The sequence below is a fragment of the Zonotrichia albicollis genome, chromosome 6 (assembly GCF_047830755.1).
Source record: "Zonotrichia albicollis isolate bZonAlb1 chromosome 6, bZonAlb1.hap1, whole genome shotgun sequence".
Taxonomy (NCBI): domain Eukaryota; kingdom Metazoa; phylum Chordata; class Aves; order Passeriformes; family Passerellidae; genus Zonotrichia; species Zonotrichia albicollis.
The window spans coordinates 57,184,301-57,196,748 of NC_133824.1; the positions used below are offsets into that span (position 1 = coordinate 57,184,301).

At 44.1% G+C, this 12,448-nt stretch overlaps 1 protein-coding gene across 1 annotated transcript in view; it reads right to left on the minus strand.

The window, feature by feature from the left end:
- Positions 1-3,229: 3,229 nt before the first annotated feature.
- Positions 3,230-12,448, minus strand: part of RHOJ (ras homolog family member J) — a 62,249-nt gene continuing 53,030 nt past the window's right edge. Inside the window, exons 4-5 of the mRNA XM_026796211.2 lie at positions 12,199-12,294; positions 3,230-10,881 (exon numbers count right to left, since the gene is read on the minus strand). Coding sequence (XP_026652012.1) covers positions 10,735-10,881; positions 12,199-12,294 — 243 coding nt within the window. The 3' untranslated portion in view covers positions 3,230-10,734. The remainder of the gene's footprint in view (positions 10,882-12,198; positions 12,295-12,448) is intronic.

Sequence of the window (12,448 nt, forward strand, 5' to 3'; positions counted from 1 at the left end):
CTTTGCTTTATTGGAGCTATTTTGTTGAAAAAAAAAAAAATTGCCTCACAAGGGACAATTCCTGAAAAAAAGAAAAAAACAGAGAGATTCACATTATGTGCAGAACCATCTGCTTTTGTCCAGGGATTTGGAGGGGAAATGGCTTCACATGGAATCAGTGAGACTCTGCAGAGCCCAAGGCATCTCTCCTGACAGTTTCCAGAGTCAGAGCGACCAAGCCAAAATGCAACGATCATGGTTTGGTTTCTGCGAGCCCCTGGCTGAGGTGGTGGGAAAGAGGGAGCTAAGGAAGGGTGTTCCCACAGCTCCCTGAGACCTGCTCCTCTGAGGGTGCACACACACCTGGGGGACAGCCAGATGTGCCTGCAGGAAAGCTGTGCAGTGTCCAAAATGGTGGGTGAGACATGTCCAGCACAGGAAAGAGAGCAGATGTTCCACAGGACACTTCACACCTCCCCAGACCCACTCTGGGGACACCTGGGAGCTGCCACAGGAGCCCCCTGTGACCACAGCCACACAAGTGCCTTTGTTCCCTGGTTCCCACCTGCAGGAGGACACACTCACATTCATTGCTCATTTCTCCCCTGAGCAAAATGGGAAATTAGCGAACGAAGGAAGATTTGCCAAGTGGGAGAGGCCCAAAGGAGCTCACAAAACAAAGACACCTTCTCAGATAGCCATTAGGAGAGAATTGCTGCTCAGAGCAATACCTGCACCTGTCTCCCCCCACTCAGTGCCTTGTCTCCCGGATGCAGTCACCTTCATTTACAGGGATGCATGCTTGAAACTACCCCAGGTGTCCTGTCCACACTGAGACAGATTTAATTTAACCCCTAATTTATTGGTTAATGTAATATTTTTTATCTGTAAAAGCTGTACTATGACTGAGTAGGAAGATCACCCATTCTGTAATTCTGAATAGAGGCTGCTTTGTCCAACAGCATCAGGAGCAGTTTTTTTGCTGATGGAGAGTTTAACTACCCTTTAAAAAATCCTCATGTTTTGTTTCAAATTGCACATCACGATCCCTCTGATATTGTCAATTGGCATTACAGTTATTATGGGAAATCTGCAAATTGTCTTGTGTCCTTAATAAACATCAAAACTGCAGTATGAAAGCAATTTCAAGCAATGTGTCCCTCCTTTTCCGTGTGTAGAGATTTCTCACGTAGAATATCTATAAGCTCCTACAAACTCTTTGCCAGAGCTGTGAACACCTGCAAAACATCTCCTTGGTGTGAAGTCATTTCCTTCACTGAATTTCTCTGATGGAGTCTGGCTGTGCTGCAGTCTCAGGATTAGAGGCAGGGTTAGAAAGTGGCAAACTTCCTTCCTTTGCAGCCAGCAGGAAATCAGGGCTGAACCCAGACACGGTGAGACAGTAGAAACCTCAGCAAGTGATCAGAACAAAACTCTACAGGGTGGGAAAAGGATTTTGACTGATGCAGCCAGCCTGGGGAACAGAAGGGGGAGGTGGGAAGGATGTACTGATGAAACCAAATCAGCAAAATGCTGCTTTATGGTGATCTTCCAAGGAGGAGAGAAAAAGAGATGCTGTGTGATGCCCTGAGTGACAGAAATCCAATCAACACTAGATTGCAAATGTGGAACTTTACCCCCAGAAGTTATTACACCAGTAGGCCTTAATTATGTTAAATTATATCAAGTTTTATACTTAAAATCACAGAATAGTTTGAGTTGTTTCTAGTCCAGCCTGCCTGCAAAGAGCAGGAACATCTTCCACTAGACCAGATTCGTCAAAGTCCAACCTCATCTGGAATGTTTCCAGGGATGGGGCATCCACCACCTCTCTAGCTAGTGTTTCACCATCCTCTCTGTAAAAAACTTGTATAAATCAACCCTCTCTTTGTTTAAAATCATTACTCCTTGTCCTGTCACAACCTGTGACCAGACCTTTAGTTTTTACATCCTTAATGCTGTAGCTGGGATGGTACATACTGCCCAGAATTTGTAGGCAGCAAACACAGCCCACATATTTCAGAGCATGAGAAGCTTCTTCCCAGGCAAATGTCACCTCCTTGGGAGCATTTTAATGCTCTTTAAAGCCATGGATTTAGGTGTCACCACCCAACCTGTCCAAAGTAGTTGAACAGCTTGTCTGTCTTTGGTATGTGTTTGCAAGGAGTGTTTGTTACAAAGGCCATGACACCTCAGGTATTCTCTCTCCCACGAAAAGCAGTGGATTTCTTTGTGCCTCAGTTTCCCTTTTGGACACTGGCAATGATGCTACAGATGATTTTTTCCTCTCTACAGTGTGTTCTGCAGTGTACAGGCTGTGAGGCCCCTTGTGCCCAGGCACAACTGTACCCTGCAGTGCACTCAGTGCCTGCAGGATAAATAGAAATTATTAGGTTTATTGTAGAAATTAATGGCTCCATTATTCCCTTGGCTACATCCACCCAGCCTTATCTGGCAGCAATTTAGGAATTTTCTGCTCTGGGAGATTCCTTTGGCACACTGCTGTTAATCCCGGACATGTGGGTCCTGTGTGCCACTTCTTCCCAGATAAAATCAGGCCATGGAAAGTCTGGTGAGTAATGCCACCTTCCTCTGGGGAAGTGAATAAAATATGTTCCAGGTGTATGCTGTGCCCTCTTGGATTGTCCTGGCTCCTCTGAGGATGTATCCATTCACAGAATAAACCTTGATATCCTTTGTCTTTTCTCTGCAAGTGCTGCAGGCAGGGCTAGTTTAACTTGCTGAGGTTCACAAGATGCAGGAAGATGAAAAGAGCCTTCCTCTGGTGAAACTTGCTTTGGTCCAACCAAGATGAGGGATGTTGCTCAGGAATGGTGGGATTTCTAGGCTTAACTTGAAGACCAGACCAGCTGGTCAATGAGATTGCTTCTGGTCTTGAAATGAATTTTAATGAACATCTGGGTAACAAAGGCACTTAAAAATTTTTTTTTGGTAATTAATTTTTTTTTTTTTTTTAAATCCACATCTCTGCACTGGAAGACTGGAGCCAGTCATATTCTTATTTCCACACCAGCAGGGCTGTCATTCCTCCTGTAAATTCTTCATCACCATAAGCTTTTCACTTTCCGTCCTGACCCTCCCTGCCCTGGCTGCTGAACCACAGGGTGCACAGCTCATCATTTTCCTTGCCAATATGTTTGTAGGTGTTTTTCCTACCTGAAAAGTCCTGCAAGGTGCATGTGATGAGCATCTGGGAAAATAAACACAGCAGCACACCTCCCCAAAAGGATGCTGTCAAAATACTTTGAAATACATTTATTTTGTTAAAATAAACTATGTACAATAAACGATATTAATGTGCATTACAATATACAGTAATTACATGTTTAAAAGATGATAAACAAAAGAGTACAGAATTATGTGCTGTAAATAGGAAATTAATAGTGTTTACATGATTTTTAAACTATGCAGAACACATTTGCTTAAAAACTGAATTTCCTTGGTTTGAAATTGTTTTGCTTTGAATTCTGAAGATTTGGTTAATCTTTGGAAAAAATGCATACCACTCAAAAGTCAGACATACTGCTTTAGTGCCCATCCTTTGGTTTCACCAGCCCCATATTCCAGCAATATTGCACACAGCAACTTTTAAGAGAGAAAAATTCGGTTGCTCACATCAAGTAAGTGACTCTTTCTCCTGACCAGCTGAGACCTGACTGGTGATGAGTTAGGTTCTGATTTGTGTTGAGGTCATTGCATCTGCTTAACAAATTCAATCAGAATAACTTGTTGAACTGTTAGTTTTAAATATTTCTTAAGGACTAATTTTAAGTATAACTATTAAGCATGAAAATAAAGGAATGAAATGTCCTTGTCTTTGTGTTCTTGGGGGAGCAGAGAATCTCTGTGCAGTGAAATTCTTGGTTTTGTAGAAGTGCATCAACATCATGACACATTAAGCTGGATTCAGTTGTCCTCACACTCCATCTCCCTGCTCCTCTCTGCAGCCTTCTTTGAAGTCCTCCCAGTCTCAAGGTGCTGCTGAGCCCCAGGTGTGACTCCACAGAGGCACCTCCCAGCCCATTCACGAGCCTCAGTCCATGTTTTTTGGGGCATCATTGCCACCACACCATGTTGCATTTCCCACCTGGCACCTTGGGCTTGGGTCACTTCTGCTCATGAGTGAAGAAGACTTTGCCATTGTCTTTCCCCTCTCATGTAAATTTTTGTTATTGCTTATCAGTGAATTAATATTTACAGACTTGGGGGAGTTTTGGCTCATTATCTCCATGCTGACAGGGCAGCTCAGTGCCTGCCAGGTCTGTGATGCAGTTAGAGCAGCTGCCTATTTAGGGAAAAAATGCAGAGAGGGACAACAGGATAGCCACACTCTGGACATGATTAACCCACAAACTACTTTGACAGACACAAGACAAATTTTTCTACATGTTATCAATTAAAAAAAAAAAAAGTTGTATCGGAAGATCTGAAAACTGTAGACTGGTGACAGCTGTTTACTCTGAATTCATTAACATCCAATCAAAGTCAAAATTCACCAGAGTTGGTATCAGTGAGAGCTCAAACTGATCTTCACCAAAACCACATCAAACCTGGTGTCCTGAGTGGCATGAGATGAAATTAAGTGACAGCAATGAGTTTAGGGTCTTTAAGCAAAGATAACCATATGTCTTGAATATTACACTGTTATTAAAATGCAACTTTCATCTTCAGCTCAATAGTGGTTGAACTGAGGTGTTTCAGCTCCAGCCTCCAAAGGTGACATCAGCAAAGTCTTTGGATGCCCCAACTCCTTTCAGGAGTCCTTAACCAGCAGCCAGAAGGTATAGAGGATTCTTGGACCTGGCTCAGTGTATCTGTGTGCTCAAGGCTTGGTCAGCCAAAATAAAAGGTCAGAAAAGGAGGAAACATAAAGATTCTCAAACATTTCCCACATTAGTCATGTGGAAAACCCCATTGAAATTTTCCATTGCCTTCATGAGAATTGAAATGAAGCCAACATAGAGCATCTTTGAAAATTCCACCCTACTATTATAGTTAGAAGCAGCCAAACACTGCATTATGGTCTGCACAATCTGAAAAGGGATGGGGATCCATATTTTCAAAGCTGAAGAGATTTTTCACCATTGACAGCAATTCACATGAGTTTTTGCTTGTTGCTCTTGGTTTCTGAAGTAATTTTCCTCCTTACAATGAGCTTCTGACTCTTTTTGCTGTTGTGGTGTGGCTCCTGGAACTGCCCAAGAGAACAGATTTTTATTCCCATGTTTCTGAAAGCTTTAACTGAAACAAAGAGAATTTGAAGATTTTTTTGTTGTTGCTGTTCTAGTTATGGGCATGCCCTTAACGTCTTAAAATGAAATTCAAGGTTTAGGATCAAACTGACTAATTGTGGCCCTGGGCCCTGATTTTGCAGCTCTCCCCCGAAGCAGAAGTTTCTGTTGCATTCTGTTGCATTCATGACTTGGTGATTTTTTCCTGACTTTTTGATGCAAAAATATTTCTATTCCTGTTTTGTTTTGATAGGTGAAGACAGCTGAGATCACAAGCCACTACCGAAATCAGTGGGAGGCTTTTTCCTGCTTTCAGATGGTCTTTATTCAAGAGGAGGAAAATAAACATTCATAGTGGAAATTTGTCTTAATTTTTGCAAAGAGCTCAAATGTGACTAGAAGTTATCTGACGTAGGTCACTCCATGCTCACCTCCTGTCACAGCAGATGCTCCTCCACTCCTATAGAGTTGTGAACCAACAAAATGTTCTGTTATTTCCAGATTTTCCTTTTTTAATGTAGGATAAAACAACATCACAGGTCCTCCTCAGGGAAAAAGAAAATCCATGGAGAAAGGCATGTGCAGCCACATTCCTGCATTTTCCCTCTTTGTTTAACAAATGGTCCCTGGGCCAACATGAGCATGTAGATTTCTTTGTGGGAGAAGACAAATGTGCTTTTAGACAATCCTGGCCTGAGACAGATTGATGCCACTGCAAATTATTTTTAATCCAGATGAGGTTTCTGTGTGGTGAGTCAAGAGGTATTTGCTGTGTCACTTGGGGAAAAAAGGTACAGGAAAAGGTCAAAGGCTCAGAGCAAGGTATAAAAGCAGATGGGCATCTTTCCTACATGAATTAAAGGGAGAGATAGGCTGCCCAGGGAAGTGATTGGGTCACCATTCCTGCAGGGATTCAAAAGAGTACAGGCCACCACCACTAGAGCAGCTGGCAGAGATTTTCTGGCAATTAAACTGCAAGGACAGATCACCAATGAGCCTCCCTCATGACCTGAGCAGTGCCAGTGGGATTGAATGAGACATGAAAAACTTGGAGACAGCTCCTTGTGAAGAGAGATTCTCTTCAGTAGGAGGAGGACTGCCAAAATCTCTCCCTTTAATAAAAGCACTTGGAATAACTTTATTTCATATTAAGATGCAGTGCTATATTTAATTCTGTGTCTATTTTGAATGCTTTGAGTGCTTCAAAAGAGAAAAAAGGTGACAAATGTCAATGTCAGCTGCTGAAATTATTGTTTTGATTGTCATACTGGACTTGGGGTGAATTCTGTACCTACACAGGGCATATATCCTGTTGAACAAATGAGAATGGACCTGAGTGGGGTTAGAGGCTTGTTTCTGCCTTCTCCCCAACTTTTCAGAGCTCTGGGAGGCACAGGACAAACTTTGTGAGTTTTTGGGACCTCCTTCAAGTCATGCTGGAAGTGGCAGGACTGTCCCATTTGTCGTTGGTGTTTTCACAGGGCTCTGAAGGGCAGAGGTATATGTAGGAGGTTTTCATGTGATAACAACTCTCTGATGAATTGAGATCTCTCTCAAATACCTCTAATCTCTCCTTGCAGGGGTTTGCATGAAAATACTTTGGGTTTGAAACAGCAGCTTCAGGTTAAGAACTCTGGGTAGAACAGGAAGGTTTCAGCAGAGGCCAAAGGAGATGAGTTTTACAGGATCCAGCAAGTTTCCTGTAAGTTGTGAGTGCTTTTGAAATGACAGCAGGCTATTAGCAAAGACAGCTCTGTCAGGAAAGGCTTTGACATCAGCTGCATTTAGGGGACGTTGTCAAATAAGTTCCAGGGATGGTTTCTAACCTTTATGACTCTCCTTAACAGTGTTCCTTTTAAGGTGAAATTGGGATCTGATTTCTAGCTCATCTCACAGTGAGTAAACCCATCCCCTTTCACCTGGCAGTCCTTTATTGATTTTCTTTCCTTATTACTAATGGTGCTTGAAAAATAACTTGAAGTTTATATCTGTGGCCTTATGCCTGCACTTGCACTATGTCTGCTGTTGTGGTTTTTCTGAAAATAAGCTTTACTGCCTTTCACACACCATCTGCTGCTTTTAAAAAAGGCATTAGGTATGACTTGCCAGATAGTCAATGACTCTCCTTACATCTGCCTGCAATCCCTCTCTAAAGCCTCTTGGCCTGTGCTGTCCGTGCCTTCCCCAAAAAAATAGTGTAACAGGGCAGATCCTGGAGAAATTGCCACATTTCATGGACAGGTGTGTGTTCATAACCTAACACAAAAATGTTTATGGGACCTGCATTAAACATGGCTTTTCAAAAAACATTTATTTTTGCTAGAAGAAAAAAGAAAATAAATGGAGTGCAGAGGCCATTTCTCAGTGGATTGTAACCACTGTCCCTCTTTTGCAGCTCCCAGAATTCAAATTTTGGTCAAAATCAGTTTGCAAAACTTGAAATTTTACTGTCTCACAAGCTTGACATGCTCCATTTTGTAAGTGCAAAGAAACCCCTGCTTAGCCTTAACATTTTTTGTATGTATATTAACACTTTTCTATCTGCTTCCTCCATGCAAGGATTTGTTCGGGTTGCTGCAGTTTAACACATTAGGGCAGCAGCATTTCAGCTTCTCCATCACCATATGTTTTGTAGGTTATTTCCCTCAAACCACTGCAGGTACATCAATGCTGCAACTTCTCACTTGATTTTTGATTTTACTGCTGATCCCATGCCATTCTATTAAGATTAACAATCGCCCCTGGCACTCAGTGGCAGGCAAAAACCCCAATTTAATTATTTGTGGCATTCCCTGCTGCATGCTGGGATGCTCCATTTCACTTTTCCAGTGTGCTTGTTATGTTAGGATGAGCTCAGCTGTCACTCTGGATTTTCTATTTCCTCTATTTCCACATTTTTTGAAGCTCTAAGAAAACCAGGCAGCTCCAACCTGAGCCCTTGCATTGTGCTTCAGCTAAACCAGACTTCACCTTCTTCCACCAGAGACTCATACATCACTCTCCAGCAACCTACATGAGCTAAACCAATCATCCTAATTAATTTCCACTGAAGTGAAAGGCAGCACAGTGCAGATATAATTTCCTTGAAATCTGTTCAAGGCCTTTTTGTTGTTGTTGTTTCAGTGGAATTCTAGTCATGTTGTAAGCCTAAATATTAATTTATTTAATCCATGCCTAGTTCTCCTCATACTCTAATATATTTTTACACATTATAGTTCAGCTGATAGACAGTGTCCTGTTGAGGTGAACACTCACTGCTCTGCCTGGGGATGGACACAAACTCTGTGGCATGGCATGAGCTGGGAATTAGCAGCCAGGGCCTCTGAAGTATTAAAACCAAACAGAAAATATGCACAAAAAAGTCACCAGCAATGAGGGGAACTTGTCTGTCTCAGGTATGGCTCAACTGTGTTTTGATCCATGTTTGTGTGCAAGGGGAAAGGGGTGGTGAGTGGAAGCCACTGGGTAAAAAAAGAGCAAAGCATTTGCCTCGAGTCTGATGGCTTTGGTCAGAGAGAACTGTTGATTTCTTCCTGGAAATGTTTAGGGGTGTCAGAGCTGGTTTCTGTAGCTGTCCATGGTAAACTGGGGTTGGAATTAGATGATCTTTGAGGTCCCTTCCAACCCAAAGCATCCTACAATTGTATGACATGGAATTAGTGCTGAGGGAGGAGCTCAGATCCATGAGCCTGGTCCTGATGCAGGACTGGGCACTGCACCAGCCTTGGCCCCTTCCACATGCCCTGGGTGCTGTTCCCATGTCCTGCTGCAGTCACTGTGGCCAGCACCAGCTCTGGAGTTCCCTGCTTTGTTTGGTGGCAGGAGTGTTCTCAGCCAGGACACCGTGCTCCCCAAGGGGAGAGGGCTGCCATTCTCTGGAATGGGGAGCAGAGGGGAGCAGGGCTCATGTCCCTGGGCTGGGACATTTGTCCCACTGCTGTCACTTGCTCCCTCCTGGCACTCCTGGACATGCTGCATACAGACACAGCTTCTGCAAGGAGTTACATCTTCAAATCTGTGCGTGCTGGTGCTGGGATTTCCTGCTTGGGGGACGAAATCCATGACAAGGCAGACTTGTGGCACTGCCAGGGTACCCAGAGGCAGCTGCAGGTAACAAGACACCCTTGAGTTCACCTCTGAGTGTCTGTGTGCTGCGATGTGCAAAGCTGCAGGGTCCTGGGAGAGCCTTTAGGCACAAGGCACAATTTCCCAGCAGCAAGGGGAGGTCACAAGAGCTTCCCTTCACCATGGGCTGGGTTTTCCATCTCCATGCTGGTATCTGTAGCTGCCACTTGTGGAAAAGTCCCCTCCTGAGGACTGCAGCCACACTGTGGAACAGAACTCTCTGTGGAGATGGAGAAATGGGAGCAGACAGAGAAGAAATGAATGGGAGGAGGGAGGCTACAAAAAGTCAACAAGTTCACAACTCCACTTTGATGAGGTTTTTTACAGAAATACTTCATAAAAAAAGGATAATTTTAAGGCAATTGGATCACCTCAAAGCACTTAAAGTCAGTATGACCTTTGGCTTTATTCATTTTTTTTTTTCCTATTCTTGGCTGTTGGGTGAGACGTAGAAATCCAGCTGATCTGTAAGGTAAATTCTCAGTTGCCATGGCAATGTGTCTCATTCTTGTTCTCAGTTGGAAGAGAGATTGTTCCATGCTGCTATTTCATGTTTAAGGCAACATTCTTTGGTGGCAGAATTTCTTTGTTTCAGTACATTAATGCTACAACTCTGTACTTCCTTTCCCAGCTTAAGGAAACATGGCTCAGCCTGACATTCTTCTGTAAAAAATACAGTTATTTGCATTTTTTTTCAGTTTTAAGAACATTCCTTGAGTCTGGAGGTAAATGTTGATCCATTTTGATAGCTTGGGTGCAGCAACATCCTGATGCTGTGAAGTTTCACCATTAAGTGAAAATAAACTGGAATCACTCCACCTTTGTTTCCACGTGGTTTGAACAAACTAAAGTATCTCCTGAACTAGCAAGTCTTATAAAAGAAAAGCAATTTTAAAGTACATCCTAACTATAGTGTATATCTTACATATTAGATTTCTACAGATCTCCATGTGCTTTCAGTCAATTCAGATTCAATTCCTAAGGACTGCAAATTCCTAATTTAGATCAATTCTTATTTAAGGCCACAAAAGAAGTTTCTCCTGTTTCTTTTGCTGTCTTTAGCTCTTTGTTTTGTCACAAGCCACCTTCACCTTATTCCTAAGGTGGGGAGCCAAGCGGGCATCCTGGTTTCTGTTGGTGCAGTCTGCAGCAGTGGGACCAGGCTGCCAAACAGCTCTGGAGGGTTAGGAAAGCACAGAGACAGGAGTTGGCCAAGGGTGATACAGCTTGGAGGTGTCACAGCATGGAGAGCTCCTATATTTGGGTAAGAAGGACCTTTTTCTGGTCATGCTCTCCGTTTCAGTTGTGTGTGACCTTCATTGCCTTTCTAACCTGCTTGGTTTCACTGAACTCAGCTGGCTCTGCCTCCCAGGGGACGTCACACAAGGGTGCAGCACCTGTGGCACTTTGCACAGCGCTTCTTCTTCTTCTTGGGGTGGAAAATGGTCATGATTGCCTCGTCAAAGACAGTCTTAAGGCCTTTCTGGGTGAGTGCTGAGCACTCCAGATAGCACTGGGCTCCGATCTGAAAGAGAGGAGGGAAAATAAGAGTCAGTAACCACTGTTGGGAGACACAGAGTGATGCTGTTCCAGCATCTTCCTGCATTTAGAAAGGAGTGAGACCATTTCTCTGTTTGTATCTGACTGTATCTGGGGTGAAGGGACAAGCTCATGTGGTCATCCTGAGGAATCAGCATCAACATGAGTATCTCACCACATGGGAGTGAATTCCTGCAGGAATTCCCTGCACAACCCTCCAGAGAGAGGGGCTGCACCCATGTTTGAGGGCTGGACCAGGAGCTTGGCCTCCTGCCTGTGCAGCTGGGAAGGCTTCTGAGGAAATGCTGGGTTGGAGTTGAACCCCTCACACACTTGGCTCTTCTCCCCTGAACTGTCACTCTTGTGTCCTGCCTCCTCCTGTCCCAGGGAGCTGCTACCTGGGGAGGGCTTCCAGTTTGTTTCTGGGAATGGGGAAGCATCATTTTGAGACAGGAGTCTCCAGGGTGTGCTGGCAAGACACAAACACCCACAGAGGCCTGGGAATGCAGCCTCAGCTTATTCAGCAACCTTGTGGCTTATTCAGCTTGTTCTGCTCATGGATGCTTTGATTTTGAGGGCCAGGGACAATAATAGCACCTGCAGCATATAAATGGACAAGGCCAGGATCCAGAATCCTGCACCCCAGAGCTTGGGGAGTGATTCTGACCCCCTGCATTTCCAGGAGAAATGTACAGTCCTACAGAAACTTTGGGAGCACCTTCTCTGCTGCCTGCAGTGCCATGGATACGTGGGAATCCAGCTGTCTGTGCTTTTGTAAGGGAAAGGGAGGAGTTTGACAGGAGGTGGCTTGACTGCAGAGAGGCGTTTGCCACATGCATCTCCTGGCAGAACCCTGAGCAAGAAGCACTTGACTTAGATAAAACAAGTTGTAAAATCTGTTTTGATGCCCATTTGCCACCTGCTGCCCTGTGTTCCTCACATGGAACCTTGAGGAACCAAGATTTTCTTAGACATTGGTCATGGCACCTGCCAGAGATCAGAAGTGTTTGGACCATTCTCTTTGACACATGGTGGGATTTTTGGGGTTGTCATGTGCATGCCCAGGAGCTGGACTCATTGACCCTTTTGGGTCCCTTCCCACTCAGGATATTCTGTGTTCCAGCTGACACTACAGCAGAAGTGCAAGCTCAGGGGTCACAAGGTGTGCCTGGGTCCAGCCTGTTTGAACAGAGGCTCCAATCTCTGTCTGGGGCCAAGGGGCCTTGGGGGAGCCTTGAGGAAAGAAACCCAGAGGAAAGCTGGGATCAGTCAGCCTCATTGGCATCAGAAGAAGCTGTTTTACCTCCTTTGCCAGCTTCACTCCGTGCTCATAGGTGAGGGGTTTCTCCTTCATGTAAAGCAGCCGTGCCAAAGTTTTGGGATCATCACGGAGGTCAATCTAAGGCAAAATACACAAAATTTGGGCTGTGATTCTTCAGGCAGATACTCATGGCTTTACAGACCCACATCAGGGCAGCTGTATCACTCCTCAACTCAGGTGATACTTAGAAATAAATTGCACATTTACTTACCTTTTATTTTTGTTTCAGTTT